Source organism: Antennarius striatus, chromosome 1 (assembly GCF_040054535.1).
Source record: "Antennarius striatus isolate MH-2024 chromosome 1, ASM4005453v1, whole genome shotgun sequence".
Classification (NCBI taxonomy): domain Eukaryota; kingdom Metazoa; phylum Chordata; class Actinopteri; order Lophiiformes; family Antennariidae; genus Antennarius; species Antennarius striatus.
Genome location: NC_090776.1, coordinates 26,117,180 through 26,138,372, shown reverse-complemented (window position 1 = coordinate 26,138,372; position 21,193 = coordinate 26,117,180). Strand labels below are relative to the sequence as shown.

Sequence of the window (21,193 nt, the reverse complement as noted above, 5' to 3'; positions counted from 1 at the left end):
TCAGGTTAAATGTGTCGAGCCTGTTGCACCATACATAACAATGATTTTATCAACGGGTGGTTTTCAGATCCTTGGCTTAAGTAAAAGCACTAATACCTAAACGTGAAATAATCCATCACAAGTAGGATGGGAATCCTGCGTTAGAAAGTTTTCAGTTCAACCGCAGAAATATTACAACACAATGTTGGCTACTTGTCAGATAAAACATGCTACTTATAGATTATATAGGTTAATAGACTCTCAATACTGATTCATGATTTTGTTTGTTTTAATAGTCTCTTTGGGAACAATTTCTATACATTCACATTCCCAGCTAGACGTTACTGATTAGGGTTAGAAGACAAAAAGCTAATCTCTAAGTCCACGTGAAATTTTAAATGTTTTGTAAATTATCTCAATGCTAAATCTTCTAGTGAAAATGAAATGCAGCTGTCAAGTAAAAGCGGTGATTGTCCCCATTCTTTTCTGGTAAGGGGTCTGTCACTTGCAAATTGTATTAGTCAAAAAGGCTTGTTAGAAAGAAATAAAATGTTAAAGGTAAAGCCAAGTATTGAATACAGAAGTCTTAGAATATTTAATGTCACATAGTGTTCTTTTCCTACTTCATTTATGTTTACCCAAAGTGATTGTGGAAGTAGGGTGATCTCGCAAGTGATCACAACACTCTGAACATGTCAGGTACCCTTCAAAATGGGCTTTATTATGTTAACATTTACAGGAACATCACTGACATTAATTTTCCAACCATTACACAAGTCTATAGTGTACAGATGCAACAGAAATAAATTCCCATCCTCCGTTCTGAGACTTCTCTCACAGAGAACAAGGCTCCAGTCGGTGACAAGCTTCAGCAGTGCAGAAAAAAGTTCACACAGGATCATCTCCTGTCAGGATCCCGGAGACGGTGGCAACAACCACGGTGTCAGGGGAAACCAGTTTATAAAACGTCCTTACAGTTGTTTCATACCCAGAACTACATCATTGATTTTTATTTATAAAAATATGCAGTACCAGTCTAAACATATATTGGAAGGCGTATCCAAAGTTTTAACTAGTATTGTGTAAATGCTGATGCCAAATTGTTTGTGGTTTGAGCTGATTTTGTGTCATTTAACACCTTATCTGAACCCACAGTATAACTGGTTTGCTTTGGGTACTTTTGATTATAATTTAATTGAATTTTAAATACATATACATATTTGGTACCCCAAGGTTACCAGCCTTGTGCCTCATTCTGTTCCTTAACTCTACACTGTTCAACATCACTATGAACATTCAGTAGTTGCTATTAGACAGCATAAACTACAATAATTCACTTTAATATACAGTTAAGAGGACCAGGTATAACCAAACTGGTATCATTAGCCCCATTTTATTTTCTCAACAAAGGGACAAATTTATAATATTAGAATAAATAATAATGTTTGATCACAACTGTTTTGTTATCTGGTGCATGGCTGGAAACATTGCATGTCACATCTTCATGGAAGGTGCCTAGAGTCAATGCTTGCCATAGCGGACAGAGAAAAGGCTTTGTAAACATAAAATAAGCTTAAACTTCAAAAACACCGCACAAGAAACTCTTCATACTTCCCTCTTCTTTTAAAGAAATGTTACAGACTTTTTCAGTATTTCACCTCACTGACCCTATGAATGCTTGGAGTGCTCTGTTAACAGGGCTTATAACATGAGCCATTGAACAAGTCTCCCGTCTTGCATTTATCTGCCATCTACTCAGCATTAGAAATGCACAGCGTCCTTTACGTCTACCGAGGAGAAACAAATTTGTATTCTGTAACACAAAACTCTGATGTCTCCTAACCAACAAATTAGAACTCAGTGTGACTTCCAATGAGATGGAATAAAAGAGCAAAAGCTAGATGTTTCCTGATAGGTCCACTTGGGGATAGAGCAAAAGTGCAGCATTGGTGGGGCAAGAATGTAGAAACCTTTGAAACTCTTACTATAGCTACATCAGTTTCTGCAAAACATACTGTAAAAGACACTGACAGAGCAGGATGTGGAGTATGTTGACTAATTCCAGGAGCAGAACACTCTGGTCTTGATGCGACTGCACAGAAGGTTAAAAGATATACTGTTGATGTTAATACCTTGATAAATCTATGCTACTACGAGATTTTACACAACTTTTGGAACAGTGCACACGGGGTGGATGAGGATTAGCACACTGCGCTGCTTCCTAAATGTGGGATAATTGAAAGCTCCCTTCTTCAAAAGTGTTTAAGAATAGCAGGACTTCTCTTTTCTTAAAGTAAATGAGGCGGCCAGGGTTCTCCCACTAGCTCATCTTGTTTTTGTTGCTCATGTTTCATCAGTCACGCCAACGTGAACATACCCTCCTGCCCATCTCTCACCTCCTCCTTCGTCCCTGAGCAGGGAGTGAACCTTCATAAGGCCTTCCTTCGTCATCCACCCCAAGCGCTCAGCTGTGAGTTACGGGAAAGTTACATAGGACTAAAACACAGCACTTCAACTAATGCACAGTGCAAATAGGTTTCTCCACTTCTCATCCATCTCTCCAATCTCCAGAGATGGGTGAGAATTACAGAAAGGGTGGTGTGGAGCGACTTAACTCGGGACAGCACCCCTGATAGCAGGCAGCTTTTCTTCGTTCAATTTATTTCCCATTTTTGGTCTTTCTGGGAATCTCCTGTCCTGGGAGAGGTGGTGTGGCTGAAGTGAGGAGAGGTTGAGGATTGGGGGGAGGAGTCTACTTGTACAGGCTCATTGTCGGGCTCTGATACATGCACATATAGGCATCACACAGCAGGCGTCGGGCCTGGCCCTGGATGCTCTTGGGATCCAGAGTGTGGAGTTCCTCTGGAGTCATTTTCAGGTAGGCCTCCACTTCTGGACAGGGGGACACCTGGGGGATGTTAAAACCATTCTGTCCTCCTGCAAAGCCACATGCATGATCATTAGAAACAACTGGCTCATTTGTTAAAGCAAAGCCATAATCACAACTTATTCTTGGCATTCTCCGTTATTTTTGGATTCTGATGTGACAAAATAAGAAGAAGAAGAAGAAAAAGAAGAATGTGACAAAATAAGTGACTACCTCAGGCTGCATCAAACTGTCTCACAATATTGCAAAATGTAGATGTGGATGTGCGGTTGCTATTAGGCAATCATTAAATAGTTTTATGACTTAAATTATTACTTAATCAAAAATGTTTTGCCACAAATAAAATAAAAAAAAACAGCAGTTACAACAAAGAACACAATGATGATCAACTAATCACAACAGTCACTTTTAATGAATGATTTCATGCCCTTTCCTGTTCGAATTTTTCCCCCTTTTTTGGCAATTCAAACATTTTTAGAAAGTAATTTCACAGAAAAAAGTACAAGTTCATAAATAGTTGTTTCCTCATGGTGATGTCGGAGCTGACAAATAGATGTATCTATTATTCATACTTTATGGCAATGATGTATAATTCAAACCTGAATTAGAATTCATTAACTTAAGCTCAAAATGGAAGCTTTTAGTTTTAGTCCTACAATTCTGTGTGTGTCCACTGACAACTTTGCAATTCTTTCACCAGACTTACAGAAATAATTTCTCGTAAATCACAACCTTTACTCAAGAATCAAATTGATTTCATAACAAACGAAGAAAGGATATGTCAAAACTCCTACCATCACGGTCAGCCATGCTGTCGAAGAAGAGCCAGGCCGAATCTGCACTGCCGTACTTGACAAAGGCCACGTAGTGACTGGTTTCAATGCACAGCACAGCAAACAGCTCCATCCTCTGGCGGGGATAACTACCCTGTCGCCCTGTGCCTTCTTGCAGTTCCTTCGGGACAGACAGTTTGACATGCCGATGGGTTTTCCTCCTCGGGTGGAGGTGAACCTAAATCAATACAAGCACCATTACACAGACTGTTTGTTGGAGTGGCCTCTTAAACTTTGCATAAATATTGTCTGCATGATTCGTAACAAAATTATTATATTATATATATATATATATATATATATATATATATATATATTATTCATTCTTTTTTTTATTTTTACTTTTTTTAGGTTTTTGTATATATATATATATATATATATATATATAATATTATATTAACAAAAACCTACAGTTGAGGGTTCAAACTGCCAGAAAGAAAATCTAGATATTCATCCAATGACATTTCGCTCAACGCACCAATACTATTGGTAAAATAGTAATGAAACCAACAAACACTGTCCTACATTCTGCTCTAGCAGCCATGCTTTTGCAACATAGCTTCTTCACTGATGCATCATTCCTTTGGATTTGGCACCACCACATGGCCAATCTTAACACTTCTAAGATTTAGTCTTACATTAATGCCCTCTGTTTACCTGCGTGTTACACTTTTCACAGAATTGTTTAATCTTGCCGGCTGTAATATCCCCATCTTCATAACAGTCTCGACACTCGTAAAGAGCCAGGCCTCCACAGATTCGACACTCCCTTGGAGCTAGACAATGAAAACACACGTCTTTATTCTTGCTGATACAGGAGTGCAGTTTTTCACGTTGACGTGCTGAGCTGAACAACAGTGTTAGCTCCGTGGGATTTTAGTAATAAATGCAACACAGCTCTGAATCAACATTGTGGGAAAATGCAATAACTGCAACTCACTGTCTTCGAGCAGGTCTGTGATGTCTAACTCCAGAGAGGGGAAAATCTTGTTGAACATTTTAAAGTCCTTGCCGAAGCGGGGCATCTGGATAATAAGGCAGGAGGGAGCCTGGAGAGTCAACAAAAACAGATAAATAAAACTTAAATCATCAAGTTTTGCATTTCCTGGGAGTAAATAGAATGAAAATACAGATGACCAAAAGTCATGGAGAAATTATTTTTATTTATGCTAATTAAAGATGGAATAAATCAATGATAGAAATGTTGCCTTGTATTCACCACGTATGACTGCAGGCAATATGTGACCTATCTATGACCTGTGCTCAATGTTGGATTATAGTGTCATAACAGCCCTGTAGACTGCCTGTTATAATTTAGGGCTTGTTATTGGCTGGTTATAGCTGTGAGAGCATTACCTAAAAGTAGGACGGCAGAGTGAAAATTACAAATATACTATATACTATATTCCACTGCCAATAATAATCAGACAAAATGTGGAATTGTGAAAAGCTCCACAGGACCCAATAAGTATCGTCAGATAAAGAAGTGTATATTTTATTCATACTTGAAGAATTCCAAAAAGTTCAGTTTCTAAATGTAATAACCTCTGCAAATTTCAAGTCACTGTTGATGAAGGACCACTCCAGGAGCTGTTGGATGGTGGGTACTCCAACCTTGTCCTTCTTATCCATGAAGATCTGGTAAAAATAACAGTCCTGGACCTTCTGTCCTGCTGACCTGAAAACAACAAGGTTTTCCTTCATTTATCTTTGAAGTACACTTTTATATGAAAGTGATCTTACATGTCCCAATGTATTAATTCTTTAGGAGTTAATATTTTGATATTTTACTGATTAAAGCTACAGACATGAAAATACTATACAGTTGCATCTAAACAATTTTGGATGTCATGGAGAAGTTCAATATTTACTTTCAGTTACAACTGTGTGCAACTTAAACTCATTACATATATTTTTAATAAGTGAGAGTTCAAAAAATATCCCAACATACAGTATTAGAGTATTTCATGTCCTGTTTGAGTGAATTACTATTTAATGCAGAATAAATACCATGAATCTCTTGGTTTGTTTCACCTCACACTACTGCGATCACAGGGAAGACTGCTGACTTGACAGTTGTCCAGACGGCTCTCATTGCCAGCCTCCACAAGGAGGCTAAGCCACAGAGGCTCACTGCTTAAAGTCTGGCTGCTTACAGAGTGCTGGATCAAAGCATGTTCATGGAAAGCTGACTGGAAGGTCAAGGTGTGGTAGGCCAGAAAGACTGAGCCTTGAGGATTGTCAAACAAATGCTACTGAAGAACTTGGAGGAGCTTCACAAGGAATGGACTGACTGAGAGCATCTAGAGCCTCCACAAACAGACATTCTGAGGAAATGGGCTACAAGTGTTACATTCCTTGTGTCAAGCCACTCCTGAACCAGAGGCAACATCAAAAGAGTCTTACCTGAGCTAATGAGAGAAAGAACTGAATGACAACTCAGTGGTCCAAAGACTTCTTTTCAGATGAAAGTAAAATGTGCATTTGATTTAAAAATCAAGTTCTCAGAGTCTGAATAAATGGAGGCTCAGAATCTAAGTTGTTCATAATCCAGCGTGACAGTGTCCACCGTCAGTGATGGTTGGGGTCCATGTCATCAGCTGGTGTAGGTCTAATGTGTTTTATCAAGTCCAAAGTCAACACAGTCGTCTACCAGCAGATTTTAGAGCACTTTGTGTTTCCCTTTGCTGACAAGCTTTATGTCGATGCTGGTTTTCTTTTCCAGCAGCACTTGGTGTCTGCACACAAGGCCAAAACACCTCAGCAGGGTCACAGGCTGATCACCTCCATGCCATGCAGCACTGATGAAGTCACTTGTGTAAAAGAAGGCCTCGCCAAGTACTAAATAAATGAATGAATAAGTGAACACAATTGATAGTTTGACTTTTCTGTAATATGAATCTTTTTTGTGATTTACTAATTGAAAATATTTCAATTCATGTGTAATAAATATACAAAAATGTCTCCGTGTGGAGAAATGTGGTAAATTTGTAATAATATTCATCTCTAATGTATGATCAATTTTTACAATCATGATTAAATATTCAACACTGCTGAAAGTTAATTTATAAGCCAGCCACATGGTTTAAACTCTAAAAAGCAAGACCTTATATATAGTTTCCCCGGGAGCTCACAAGGTGACTGATATGTAAGATAGTGTTACAACACAGGAAGGATGTCAGCTTGAATTTGTCATGAAAAGTTTTCATAAAATAACCTGAAAACTCCTTAACTTGTCTTGTACCCACACAGTTCATCATTCAATCTCCAGCAGTACCAGTGGAGGACAAAGTTTATGTGACTGTCCAAATCTATTTTTTCCAGATTTTGACCATCGCTGGCCTAATGCTGCACTTTAGTAGTTTTCACACATTTGAAATTATACCATCTGATGAACAGCAACTATTAAAGGTCGCACACATGGTTAGAAAACAAGAAGCAATAAATGTATGAAATTAAACAATGTCACCCATTACCTAAATACCGTGCAGAGTATGTCAGTTAAAGGAATGGTCAGAAGATCTCCTACCTTAGTTTAAGCAATGGGTCCACTCTCAGTATGTGATGGAAAAGAATGTTGAGGAACTCTTCGGGATCTGCAGTACAGGATGTGTTTAAATGAGACGTCAGGTAACATGGTAAATAGTGTGAACAATGTGAAAATTGGAAAGTCAAGTTTAAATACAACTCCAAAGAGTAGGTTTTCTCTTTTACATGTTGATCTGTTTAATCAGTATGGCAGCTTATTCAATATTAATATTCTTACTTCCACAAGTTCCTCAATTAGAAATCCAACACCAGTATTACACAAGTTGTTAGATTATGAGAAATTGTCGAGGGATCAATAAACAACACGTGTCTTGTTCTCCTACCTTTTTCTTCGGAGGTAAACCCAGAGGTGGCTTCTACCTTCTCCAGGATCCTCCTTAGCTTCATCACTTTGGTGGCACAAACATACCCATGTCTGAAGTGTGGAGAACGGACACGTTAACTATCCACACGTGGCCCTTGACATTAGATTTGCATTTGGGGTTATATTGAGGGTTTTGTTCAACTGAATATATCTGAGATCCAAAATCACTCTGGTCTGATTTGCATTTTTGTATCAGAATTCAAATTGTTAATCAAAAATCCTGTATTCTCATCTCACATCATATGGAGCAGCTTAAAGCTTCCTCAAAAAAGGGGGGAAAAAGCTAATGAGAACATTGAGCCAACAACCTACGATCCGATGCCAATGTTGCAAACCTCCAACAGAGTACAAGTTCAGTCAGTTGTTCAACACTCACATTCGTAGGGGGTTGACTATCTCTGTACGCAACAGGTCTTGGGTCTCTCTATAATATTCTACATCAGTCTTTGATCGTGGTCTCAGCAGAACCGTGTCCAGTACAGAACTGAAAGAAAACAAACTGCAAAACAAAGTACGCAACAAACAGTTTAGAATTAAAATTCATGTGCTTTTCAATTTATCAATAAACACATTCTGCAACAATTGTTTTATACTGAAAACATAAAATCATTTGTTACATTTGTATTTATTACATAGTTAATTAAAAGTTCTTTCTAATTGAAAGCTAGTATTTACTCCATATTATACTCCATACTGAAAGCATTGAATATCATGTATTTTCTTGAGGACAATTAGACTGAATGCTTTGTTCAACCAAACAAACAAACAAAAGATCCCCTGTTCACCAGCCTGTACACACACCCTGTCAGAGGCAGCAGTCAGAGTCAAAACAGTTTACTAATGAGCCTCTATGCTAACACAACACTGCCAGCTAAATAGTTTAGAGATATTAACGTAACAGTGATTAACCATCTGACAACAACATAGTCTGACCAAAAGAGTGTAGAATCCAGGTAGCAGGAGTTGTAGTGGCCTTGGATGCCTTTCTTTTTTCCAACCATGACATCCAAGCCATCGTTCTCTGTGCGGGGTGGAGTGTTCTCATGTACTACTTCACTTAGGTAACCTCCAAAGGCTGCGTAAACACATATATAAGGGTTAGGGTACGCAAAGATCTTTGGGTCAATAGTTAATTTAGTATCTTTAATCGTCCATATCCTTCCATTATGCTCACCAATAGAGTTGCACCGCTCTATGGGGTTGGAGGGGTGGTGTAAGGAAGGGAAGCGAGAGTCGGGTCGGCAACACTTTAGCTTCACAAATAGGGCTTTTTTGGGAGGGCATGCAAAGTACCGAGTGCCTTTGAATGTGCCATCTGTGCAACCAGGGCACTCTTCCTCCTGAAAAGGAAGGTTATAACCACTTACTATCCAGTGTCGTACATGAGTACAGTAAAAAGGCTTTCAAAGCAACAGCAAGAGGAAAAGATATTTCAACATATGAAACATCTTTTTCCAGAATGTTTTATGACCAAATCAATTTCATTTGTTTGTACCCCAACAGTGAAGACACATTACTGAAAGTAACATGATAAAGTAGCCACAATAAGTAAGCAACAACAACAAAAAAAAGTGAATTATCAAAACAAACTCATGTTCAAGCAACCAACAATAATGGTTGGTCACATAAAAAACTTGAAACATAAAAGTAAAACGGACGAGATCAAGAGCGCAAACATTACATTGAAGCATCTTAGTTTCTCCATTATCAGTGCATCTCAAAGCAAAAAGCCATGGTACTATGACCCTCAAACTATGACTACATGTAAGCCCACTCCTAAACTTTGGAATCAAACTGATCTCATTTGCTTGATTCAAAAAAATTCTTTGAGTCATTTAATAGAATGCAAATAAAGCCACCAAAAGCAGCTGGTTTTTTTGTCATCAAAAAAACTAACCTGATGAGTGTTGAGAATACAGGTTCAGTGAAAATCAGCTGTTCTGGGTGGCAGCAAACATTTATTATACTGTGACAACAATTATGTGAGAATAATAATCTTGTATCTTTGGTTTTCTTCCCTATTCCTGACAGTGAAACCTGAACGGCATTTCATGCTTTATGCTGCTGTTTTGTCTCACCAGCTCCAGCCCAGCCAAAGGCTCCAACAGACCCGGAGGCAGACCGACCCAGCGGATGACACCACACAAAGGAGGGTTTTCTTTCACTTCCACCAGAGAGCCCACCTCCAGACCTGGCTGCCCTCTGGGTGGTGTAGAAGGCCGTGGTGAGGGAGGGGCAGCCGGTGACGTGGGCTCAGGCTGCTCTCCCATCACCGACTGGACAGACAGGGAGAGAAGCCCATGACTCATGTTGTCTATGGGCCCGCTCTTCCTGTTCAGGCTGAAGGGTAGAGAGTGGAACTTGTTGTCACTGGACAAGGAGGCAGAAGGTGGGGCTCTGGAAGGCGGGGAGGACTGGTTGAAGTCAGGGGGTGTGTCAGTAAGTGACTTGGCAGGGTCCTCCCCAACTGAAGGAGAGAAACAAGAAAACCAAACTTAACATCCGTTTTAGGCACTTTACATCACCTGAGCTATCTTTACTATAGCAGAGATGTCAGTCCAAGCATTTGGAGCCATGAAGCCCCATCCTGAAAATCCCTGTTTTGTTTTTTTGTTTTTACTGATGTCTTCTGGTTGAAAGATTTTCAGAGGTATATTAATAAGCATTTCTATCTACAGCAAGATGGTTCAGTATCATTTTCACACACTGGCATCTCAAGGTTAATTTTTTCTACTACTGTAAGACAGGACATCTCACTCGGAGACGCTTGAACCTTAAAACAAGAGGAAACAAAGTGTCTGCTGAGATACAGTAGAGCAATATCTGGAAAACAACCAACATTAACTGTAAATAATAGGTGGTTAAAAAGATAAATGCTGGTCACCCACATTGGACAGACTGAAATGGTTTCTCAAAATTTAAGTGAGAAGAAGAAGAAGAAGTGATACTGTTTTTGTTCCTGAAGGACTGAGACAACATTTGGTCCAACATCCAACAAGCGTGTAAAAATTGCCCTTTTGGTTGAGTTGACAGGTTATGTTTTAAAATACTATGTTTTTTAGGGGGGGGGGGGTGCCTTTAACGGATAGAACAGCCAAAGATATCTGACAAGAAATGGGGAAGAGAGTGAGGGGTACAGATGTGGCAAAGAACTGTGAGCTAAAATTGACCCCATGGGCACCACTTGAGGATTGATGCCTCCATATGTGGGGGGACCTTAAACCACATCATCTGTGCCCTCAGAGGTCAAATGATGTCCTCAATAAACAAACACAATTGGTTCTGACAGGATGTTTGTAAGCTGCATTGTTTAAAAGTAGGCATTTATTAAATTTCAATCTATTATTGCCATTTGAGATCATTTCAATGCCCAAATACTAATCAGAAACAATTACAGGACATAAAAACAACATAATGAAGTAAAATACTGCTGAATTAATTTTATCCTCAGGGGTGCTAGAGGCTCAGCCAAGCTTTAAGTCATTGAGGTATTCTATCAAACTGATGCAGTTCCTTGTAATCAAAAGTCTGACACGTCACTTTATGCTTGATTTTATTTCCATTAAGTCTCTCAGTTAACTCAACCAACAGCTAACATGAAGAAGCAAAACATTGAGTTCAGCGTTCAGCTGAAATTAGACAGTTTGCTGACAAGTAGTCAATAGTCTTCATTGCTGGCACCAACCTGACCCGAATTGTCGGCAGTCTCCATGTTTATGAACATAAATATATTGTACGTTCATTCCCTGCTCATAAGCTCACACAGTCGTGGATAAAAGGACAAATCACTGCAGATGACGCACCAATAGGAAAGCCGAAAAAGCCACATGAAATCCGACATCAGAGTAAAACTGTTCATTTAGTCTTTGCTGAATTACTTTGACATGACGTGAAATCTTAATCCAGGGGTGTTGATGTAACGCTTCTCGGCATGGGTTGCGGCAGAAAGGGGGACTAAAGTAGTTTGATATGGCAGCGTGTGGTTGTTCATATCTACGAATGTTTGTACCGTAAGTCAAATGTTTGTGTCTTGAGGACTAACTGTATCTATTGGAGGTAAAGTTTATATTTTTCTACAAGTCCAGGTCTTTTGAAAATGAGACAAAAGCTTAGCACACAATGCTTTGTAGCAGGAAAAGGTCACCGAGTGTCTCATGAAAACAGGTTCCATTCAAAAGTGTTTCTCTCCTCTGCTCTTGTTACAATTATAGCTGCTGCTATAAGCACACTTCTCTAGCCTGTAGGAGGCTTCAGACAGCCTCATCATTATAATGCAAGAAATGTGGAACTTTGTCCAAAAATATCATCACAATATTTATTGTTGAGTCGCACTAGATTGTGTAAGCTACTATCACCACGACAATGACACTACTGTCAAACTTTCAGTGATACAAGATCATAATTAGTGAGTGAACTACCTGACAGACAACATTAACGCTTGAAAGGAGTTGAGTTTTCACTTCTATTTCCGCCCTGAGAACCGTAAGTGTTTTGAGCCTCAGCTCAACTTCCATTGACAGAAATAAAGACACCATAACTACAAAGGAGAATAACACACAATGTGGAAAGTGACCCCTGAGGAAGATGGAAATGATTACACCTTAACAGGATGAGTAAGCAGTTGTGAAACCAGCCCGTCAGCCATTTCTACATTAACATAACACTCAAGTAATGTATTCTTTGACTTGGCAGATGGCAACACCACATCATTATACAATCCTCATTTTGATTATGAAGAGTAATTTCACACCTGGCACATGCCAGTGTTTGCCGTGATGCAGAGGATCATTTCCTCTTGTGGGTATGTGATGTCTCCCATTCATTCTCATGCATTTATTTGCAATAATATGAATTAAATCAAGTTAATATTCCAAGTGCAGTGTGCGCATAAAGTACACTCAGGAATAACACGACCAATCCTCTTGAATATGGGAGAAAATATCTGTGTATCAATATATCATTAAATTATTCACTGATGTGGGGATGGCATTTGCGTTTTCCTTCTGATAAAGAACAAAAATGGTACATTTATTTACAAAAAACGTGAAAATAACAAATGGCACATGTGCTGACTGAACCTTCAGTTAAAGGCTTTTAATAATGCCAAGGCCACCAAATATCATTGTACAGAAATATTATGGTATCACATCATTTGCTCAAGTTGAGGAGAAATTTACAGCAACAAGCATTATTAAAAGCCATCAGGGAACACAGATTGCTCTATGCAGTTGGAAAGTCCCATTGAAATGGTGATGAAGGACAAGACTAGTGGAGAGATCCTTCTAGCAAGCTACTGTGATACACTGATTTCTTCTGAAACCCATATCTGGTGTGTACAACTCATAACAACTGCCCTCCCCCCATTTGAGCACTAAAGAGGGGGGTATTTTTGTTCAGAGTTCAATTACTCCAATTACATTCACATAAACTACAAACTATCTAACCTCAGGTTTTAATTCTGCAGATCCAAAAAAAAATTATTGACCAGTTTGAGAACTAGATGGCAAAGGCATCACCTTGTGAGTTGATGTAAGTATCCTCTAGTGGAATACTTTTTTGAAAACTGTTTTTTTACATTTTTAATACAAGCCAGGAGGCCACCTATTAAATCAACTACACCAGTAACATGCAGTGCCTATCTACCATAGAATTCTGAGACACAAGAACATTATGGGAAACTGTACCAAACATAAGTACACCTTCCACTAGATTAGAAATACAGTAATTAAACACGTATATTATTAATACAGTTGAATTACTGGTCGGAACAATTTCTTTTTCTTAAGTTTTTAAGATTTTAAAAATTTGTGACATATTCAAGTATTTCTAAACTATAGTTTGACCATTAAATAACCATGTGTATAAACCACCACCTGTAATAGCGTGCCAAAGTGACATGGATTGTTGTTTGTTGTACACAGGAGCTTGCTGGTAAGATGTTCAACATTCCATGAGTACCCGTGGTTTACCTTCATCAATGTACCATGTGCTTTTGGATTTGGACTGGGCGGGGGTGTCAACAGAGCTGCCATTTAAAGTATAGTAAAATTCAGACTTGCTTCTACTGCCACACTGATGACTTAATCCTGTAAATAACACAAGTGAATGAAAGAAACACAGTGTAAAAAACAAGAGCGTGTGTGTGTGTGTGTGTGTGTGCCTACGTGCGTGTACATGCACGTGTCTGTTCTGAGAGCATTGGTTCCCTATTTTTCAACAGTAAACCTTGAAAAAAAATACAGATTTGTGAGAAAAAGAAGACTGCGGTCAGTTCTTGCCATGACAGAAACACAAAAACCTTAAGGCAATAAAGGAAATCTATCCACCTGTAAACGGGAAGTTCTTAATTAAATTCAGCATGATGTGGACTTAGGAATGCTTTCTATTGTCATAAGAATCTAAAAGGGACTTTCCACCAAACAATTTATGTGCTGTCATTCCCCACTTTACCTTGCAAAAATATTCCATGTTTGACTTTTATTTTCAGAGTTTTCTAAAACAGACACTACACCTCTGTCGAGAAATGGTCTGGGAGGGATCATTAAGAATTCATTGTAACAGATAATTGCATAAAACACAACTTCTTTAACAACTTTGATGGAAAGACCCTTTGAGAATCATGATCTTGTCAAGCTGAGGGTATGTGAGTTCTGTTTGCACCACAGCAGCTCAGTACCTTTGCTCTTTGGTTTGCTTTGGCTAGAGGACGACTTGTCGCTGTTGGTGCCTCTGGGGGCAAAACTGTGCTTTTGCAGCCTTTGGTCCTGCATGGAATATTCTGCAAATCCCAACAATACATCCATTAGAGGCGCATCACCCTTTCAGTCTATGTTAAACTACCAAGTACAGCACACTTATGGTTTTCAGATTAGCTCTACAGTTTGCTAAACATATATAAATTCCTACTTTAAGTTCCTTTCTGCTTTGGTATAACGCCAATCACTGAACATACTTTTTCACAGCTTCATCTTGACCGAATGAGAAGGAAACAACCACATTGAGAATTAGCTAAAGCTTTTGCTGTAGTTTAAGGTTATGCATAAAGTAAATTTAAAGTGATATTTAGCCTATCCTAACTTGTAAACTTAACTGACGGCTGAGACAATAATGGCTGTCTCAGCAAGCTTCACTCTCTACCAGCAGATAGAAGAGACTGATTATGACCAATGTCTGCTTTCACTTTGATTACAAGATTACATTTTGCAAATAACCAACATTTTATTGTTTCCAGCGAGATTTGTTTAATTCTATATTGGATAATGATTTTGCTATTGCTATTTCATGACTATTTGATTAAATTTAAGCCTCATGATTTGAGTCTTGTTCTGAATTTGTTTTCAATTAATTATCTATAAATTTATTCCAATCCTTTCTTAATGAAAAAGAACCAGTTTGAGTATCCTTTTTTTTTTTAAAAGGGTTCATGTAAGTATGGATAAGGTTAAAATTATTTAGGTTTGTGGTTTTTGTCTCAACTGTAGAAAGATGAGAAAATCACAAATATGTTTCACTTATTTAGGCAATATTGTTCACCCCACAACCCAACACCTCTACCTTAGGAATCCACAGCACCTAAACCTTACACAGACCAAAACGTGAAATTTAAATGCTGCAACTAAAGCAATAACCCATCAATAACCCCAACATTTAATTTCCCTAGATATAAGCTATAACCTGAATTGTCAGTGTAAATTTAACCAAAAGAGTGTATGTCTAATTCTACCACCAGTCACAAAGATCAATTTTAACCATCTACTATCACAAGAATGGCAAATTGGTAAACAATGAATAATTCTGACAGGACAGTAGGACAGGAAGTCACAGTTTTGTAGATGTTGATCTGAAAAGTCAGTAACAGTGTGTAGAACATATAAACAAATAAAGATGTCACTGTGGAGAACAAAGAGCCTGAGTATCTTGCTGGACTTTCAAAAACAAGTGAGCCATGTACACAAAAGTCTCTCTGTCATCACAAATAAAACACAAGAAAGCGTTCAAAACTGCTCTAAGGCAGAAACGCTTTCGATTCACACATGTAAGTTGGCAACTCACCTGGCATTACGTCACAGATGGGGACGAGACGTGTGTGCTCCAAACTGGCAAAATTACACAGCAACTTCCCATCAAAGACGCCGTCCCAGTCCCCAATAGGATTGTCCTGAAATAGTTGGAGACACGAGAAACATATAATCCTCCCACGCGTTCTTCATCCCGGTACAAGTGATTAAACTGTTGCTGCACATGCTTCTTCCACTAGCATCTTCTTGGTGATTGATGAGCTCTATTGTCTTATAGCTAAAAATTATGCTTAAGCTTGTTGATCTACATTATGTGTCTTCGGTGTCTTCCACCTAAGCAACAGATCTTCAGTCTAAAATCATTTCAACTGGGAGTTCAACTACATTTACTAGCACAACCACACAATTCTTCGTCTTTAGAGTGGAAAGCAGCAGGACAGTAACTCACTAGCTCGAGAAAGGGCGAGGCTGGACGCAGAGTGAGGCAGAGCAGTGGGCTCTCCTCAGCTGCCTGCTGGCCCGCTGCCACACTGTTGGGTCATACAGCACTAAGTCTTTACCTCACTCCCCGCGTGACTGCCTTGCATTTCTGTGGGTGGTTCAGATGCACTGAGTGGGCTGCTGCTGCTGCTAACAATCAGCAGTCAAATGTCTCAGTTATGTGATTCAATCTCTCTATGAGTACAAGATTAACTCCCGTCAGACAACAGTAGTCATAGATACCAGCTTCTGTGAACCCAAAGAAAAAGTTATAATCTCCCATCATACAGAGGAGCAGTCAATATTGAAGTCAAAAAATTTTAAAAAGGCGAGTTCACACGGACAACTTCGGATGTTAACTAATATGGTCACTTTTCTTATGGAAACCTGTAACTTACTGCACATTGCCATACTGAAACATCCACTCATGAGAAACAGCTATAGAAACTATAGAAACTATGGAAACAGTTGAACGTATGATAAACAAACTAGAAACACTACAAGACAATAAGAGGTCATTTCCAGCTGCTGACAACATAAATTCACAGTGATGACAAGAACCCACAAACACTCACAAAGCTAAAGTCTTCTAAAATTACTGCTAAAAGAATCACTGACCCACTTTGCTGGTTTGTATCACTCATTTGCATCCCATATGATTTCTACACTCTGACATCCATTTTTGGAAAATTCTGTTTTTCTCTGGAGAAAACAGAGAAGAAAGTGTGTAAAAATATAACTTTCTTAATATGGCTGTCCTCAATCAATGGTTGATATAAGCAGATTAACTACTTTTACTTTTAACTACTTTATAAAACCAATTTTGTTTTTATATTTGGGGAAGTAGGTATTTCTTTTTCTTCTTGCTTCCTGTAAAGCACATTGATTAACATGTCACAGCTCAACTGTTTAGTTAATTCAAAAGCTGAAGGGTAAACACTAAAATCTACAAGGGTTTTTAGGTTTTAAAAGGGTTTATGTACATGTTAAAAGTTTGACACGGAGCCCTGTGGAACACCAATCTGTCACATTTAAATTGCAGAAAGTTGTGACCTTTACTGTGGATTTTGTTAATAAGCAAACTATTTTACCTAGCCTTGTCTTTTTGTGTTGTCCAGGCTTTGCTTCGTATTTTGTATGCCTGATGTTAGCAGTATTCGTCTTAGCTTAATGTGAAAACTAAAAAATTGAACTTCACAGTTCAAAGAAATCTCTTCTGTGAGGAGAAAAAATCTTAAATTAGATGTCTGACTGCAGCATGAGTTCTCTATTGTGAATCAGAGTAATATTTTTAAAATCAGTTAAGCTGCTGGTGGTTTTATCTCCAATCAGTAGAACCTTAACCCCAAAAGGGATGCAAGTCATGACGGAATGAATAGGGGAAAAAAAAGCAAAATCTCACATTTAAAAAACTTTTTTTTTGGTTAAAAAAAAATATATATATATACAGTATATTGAAAAAACACAACTACTGTAACTTTCATCAACTGACTTGTCGTTCCAATCCTATTTGGGGAATATTTCCCATATCTGTATGGACATACTCTGTTAATTTAAAGAGAGTCTTACTTACCATGTCAACACCAACATAATAACCCAGGCTTTCATTGCTTGGAAGCAGGTCACAAAAAATAATAGTGCCTCTCTCTGGTCCATCTCTGGTTTGCACCAGTACCCTGGAGTTGATTTCCAGTGGAGGGAAGTCCTGGTCTTCGTCCAACAGATTGACATGGTCCACCTCCAGTTCTCCCAAGGCCTCTTCATCATCATCCTCCCAGAGTTCAAGTTTATCCAAGGCCACAAAAACACCACACTCATCCTCACAGCGAAAAAGTTGACGGCCCTGGTAGGAACCCTCCGTGAAGCCCTGGCCTCTTCCCTCCTCCTGGGAGATGGAGGAGAAAGAAAGATGACGAGATATGACAAGAAACAGCAAGAACAAAAAATCCTAAGGACAAAGGAGATCAGTGAATTATTGTCATGACAAGTAGGGCAGGTAGCAAGGCTGCTTGCTCAGCATTTGTCCATGAAGAAAAGTGAACATCATGGTGCTGTGAGAGTACATGATCGATTACTGCAGCAAAATTATGACTTGATTTGCTGTGATGAAAAATGCATTCACCAGTGTCTAGCAGAGATACTGGATGCTCTCACGAACCACACAGTAACATATTGTGCTTCTTTTCTCAAGTACTATCCAGATATGAAAAACTCCTGAATTATCATTACTTTTCACATTAATTACAAAAAAGGAAATAGCAGTTGGTACAACCAAACAAGCCAAAATATATCTGAGGCATTTGTCCAAAGTTTGAGGCCATTGCATTGAACAACAGTCTGAATGCCTGAGCTCCATCGGCCCACACAGAAAGACTACAGTTGATCGCAGTAGGATAGGCACCCCTTTGTATTTTGTCGCGTACTTAGCTGTATATGCAGAACAGAACAAATGCCACAGGCATAGTTAACATAGAAGTTTAAATGTTGTCTTCATCTGCTTGCCCTCTCGTCAGTCACACCGCCACTTTGCTTCAAGCTTCTCTAACATATTTGAAACAAAACTCTGCCTTAAAAGTTTTTTTTTTTAAAAGGGTAAGAAAATTGTTCAATATAAATATAGAAATAATTTAACTGAAGGCAAAAAGGGAAAACTTTTGCATCTCTGCCGCCAACAAATACAGCAGGAGTGTTTTCAATTTTGGGATTACAAATGATTCTTTCGGTGATATATACTGTACATACATATATACACATTTATCACTCTACCCCCTCCAATTTGATCAATTTTATTCTTTTTTTTTCTGACAAGGAAATATGACTTCCTGTCTATCAAGATAAACAAAATAAAGTTTGCACAAAGGTCTAGTTGGATGCCAAATTTATTTTAGAAAATTACTTATTTCTCTCAGAAATTTGTCTTGATAAGCACCACACCCTCATGTCTATTGCTGCACAGCATCCATGCAGAATGATCACTGAGAAAACACAAACTCTTTGACACCCACTTAAAAAAAATTTGAAGCAAAAGCCACACAAGTTCTCACCAGAAGCTCCACTCCAAACCAAATTCCAGACAGGGCTCTGTCAGGGAGCAGCGAGCCTTTGAAGCGGACAACACCAGGTAGAGGTTCATCCCCTGAGCGTAGCTGGACACGCACCTTCGAACCACAGTCAATATCACGGACACGTTCAAGCCGTGACTTGTTGTAGAGCAGGGCATATCGCTCCTCACAGTTAGTTATGGGGAACAGCAGCTCAGCCAGCTTTTCATCCAGTTCCAAGACATCCCGCTCATCCAGACTAAGAACCACATTTGTTTGGTCCAGGATACGGAGGCTTTTCTTGCCTTTACATGGAGGAAGTGTTCGCCCCAGGCTGTTGCGCTCCTGGCAGGCCTGACCAAGACTGCCACGGGGGATCCTCAGAGTTTTTTGGGGAGACTTATCCACCGTACACTCCTTTGTAACCATGTAGAAGCGCCAGTCCTCCCTGAAGCCCCCACTGGGCTTCTCCTGGCTCCACAGGGTGGAGCTCATGGCTGCATTCTAGACAGGAGGACAAACGTCATCGCAAGCTTTCGATCTAATCTATGGGAATAAATGACAAATAACTATCATTAGAACAGTATTCAAGGAAAACTGGACACACACATAATAAAAGTCTGATGTAAGCTCATATAAAATAATTTAACTGATAAACTAAAACAGACTATTTTTCAAACATGTACAGACAAAAACAGCAATATTGAATTTTCATGATTCCCCATTATATCACTGTATATTAAACAGTTTGTCAGACTTGCAATGGGTAAAGTATTTGTTCGGGATATGGAATTTCTGAAGTTCTGAAAGCAGTGCGTGTGTGTGTGTGTGTGTGTGTGTGTGTGTGTGTGTGTGTATTTATCAATCAAATATCTTATCATGGTCTGGACAGTAGATCCTCCCTAGCAGTCATCCCTGCGCTGTGCCCGTGTTCAGCAGGACCTAGTGTGGCATTACTCATGAACTGAGCCGAGTGTTCTAAATACACACAACGAGGTGACAGGACTCCCCCTGATGACAGCTTAGAAGTGATCATCAGTTAATACGACATATTGAAAAGCACTGATACTACATCAACTTAATCATTACACACATGACAGGTAGTGTTTCTATATAACACAAGTGTGTGATATCTACACAAGACAAGATAGTTGTGTAAAAGTAGTGCAGTGCAAAGTAGAGGATTTAAAGTTGAATTCAACCTGTCATATGTTAAAATAGGCGTTGAGATTATTTGACTTTCATTTGACGTCTTCCTTGACGTGACAATCACTACGTCGCAGCTTCCTTGCCGAACCGGTTCACCTAAAAGCAATACTTTTGACACATTTTCTCCAACATTTTCCCTGACAACCAAAGTAAAATTGTGTCATCATCATCAGGTAAAGGCTGTCAAAGGCCCATGAGGAGGTCGAAGTAGCTAATATATGGTTAAAAAGCACCAAATAATAATTTACTCTCAAACATAACAACATGGACGCCTTACCTTTGATACGCGCATGTAGAACTACAGGCGAAATATGACTGTCATTTCCAAATTTCCATTTAAATTAGTTGCGTTCAGGCCTCTGCAAACGAGCTAACGTCAAGTTCCTACTGTAATAACCTCTGATTAGCTAAATGGCTAGATCATGCTAGCGTTCTAACGAACCAAGTATCACGCTGTAGCTAGCCTAGCAAGCTTCTTGATGGCAAGCAGGCAGGTTGGCAGAGCACTGCCAGCGTCCTCGGTTTGCTCTCTGCATAAATATAAATCTGGTATCCATGAGAAAAACGTGAAATTATACAGTGTAGCACTACAGCTACAACATATAATATTTACAGTAGACGACCTCACGAACTAATCTATGACATCAGTCCGGTCCTTGTCAGCTATTGGTTATCCGCTTCAATCTCAAGCGCTGATTGGTTGCTAGTCGTGCATGTAAAAAATCCCCTCTGTGGGGCTTTCCCGTGAATGGGAGGAAATATAGTTAGGTTGAAGTGTACATTTCAACGCAGAGGATGCTGTACGTCTATAAATAATATGTTGTATTTTACAT

The 21,193-nt window shown here is 39.0% G+C and overlaps 1 protein-coding gene across 3 annotated transcripts; it reads right to left on the bottom strand.

The window, feature by feature from the left end:
- Positions 1-444: 444 nt before the first annotated feature.
- Positions 445-20,968, bottom strand: cyld (cylindromatosis (turban tumor syndrome)). Of its 3 annotated transcripts, XM_068318401.1 has the most exons (17): positions 20,638-20,968; positions 19,155-19,697; positions 17,684-17,995; positions 15,665-15,770; positions 14,289-14,390; positions 13,582-13,698; positions 9,691-10,079; positions 8,787-8,952; positions 8,546-8,687; positions 7,989-8,111; positions 7,572-7,663; positions 7,229-7,295; positions 5,245-5,377; positions 4,640-4,748; positions 4,357-4,475; positions 3,661-3,877; positions 445-2,916 (listed from the first exon to the last, which is right to left on the bottom strand). In XM_068318401.1, exons 2-17 carry the CDS (start codon positions 19,644-19,646, stop codon positions 2,732-2,734), a joined length of 2,871 nt encoding a protein of 956 aa, XP_068174502.1. In that variant the 5' UTR covers positions 19,647-19,697; positions 20,638-20,968; the 3' UTR covers positions 445-2,731. The 3 variants fall into 3 exon arrangements, with proteins under 3 accessions (XP_068174502.1, XP_068174504.1, XP_068174503.1); XM_068318402.1 differs by lacking the exon at positions 13,582-13,698 and having other exon boundaries at positions 448-2,916; XM_068318403.1 differs by lacking the exons at positions 13,582-13,698; positions 14,289-14,390 and having other exon boundaries at positions 447-2,916.
- Positions 20,969-21,193: the final 225 nt, after the last annotated feature.

What these genes read in the sequence shown, in the direction of transcription:
- cyld (XM_068318401.1), bottom strand. Translation starts at nt 19,646, where the DNA reads ATGAGCTCCACCCTGTGGAGCCAGGAGAAGCCCAGTGGGGGCTTCAGG. An exon ending in CTTTGGCTGGGCTGGAGCTG is followed by an intron (nt 8,953 to 9,690) that starts GTGAGACAAAAC and finishes CTTCCTTTTCAG; the next exon opens with GAGGAAGAGTGCCCTGGTTG. An exon ending in GTTTACCTCCGAAGAAAAAG is followed by an intron (nt 7,296 to 7,571) that starts GTAGGAGAACAA and finishes CCTGTACTGCAG; the next exon opens with ATCCCGAAGAGTTCCTCAAC.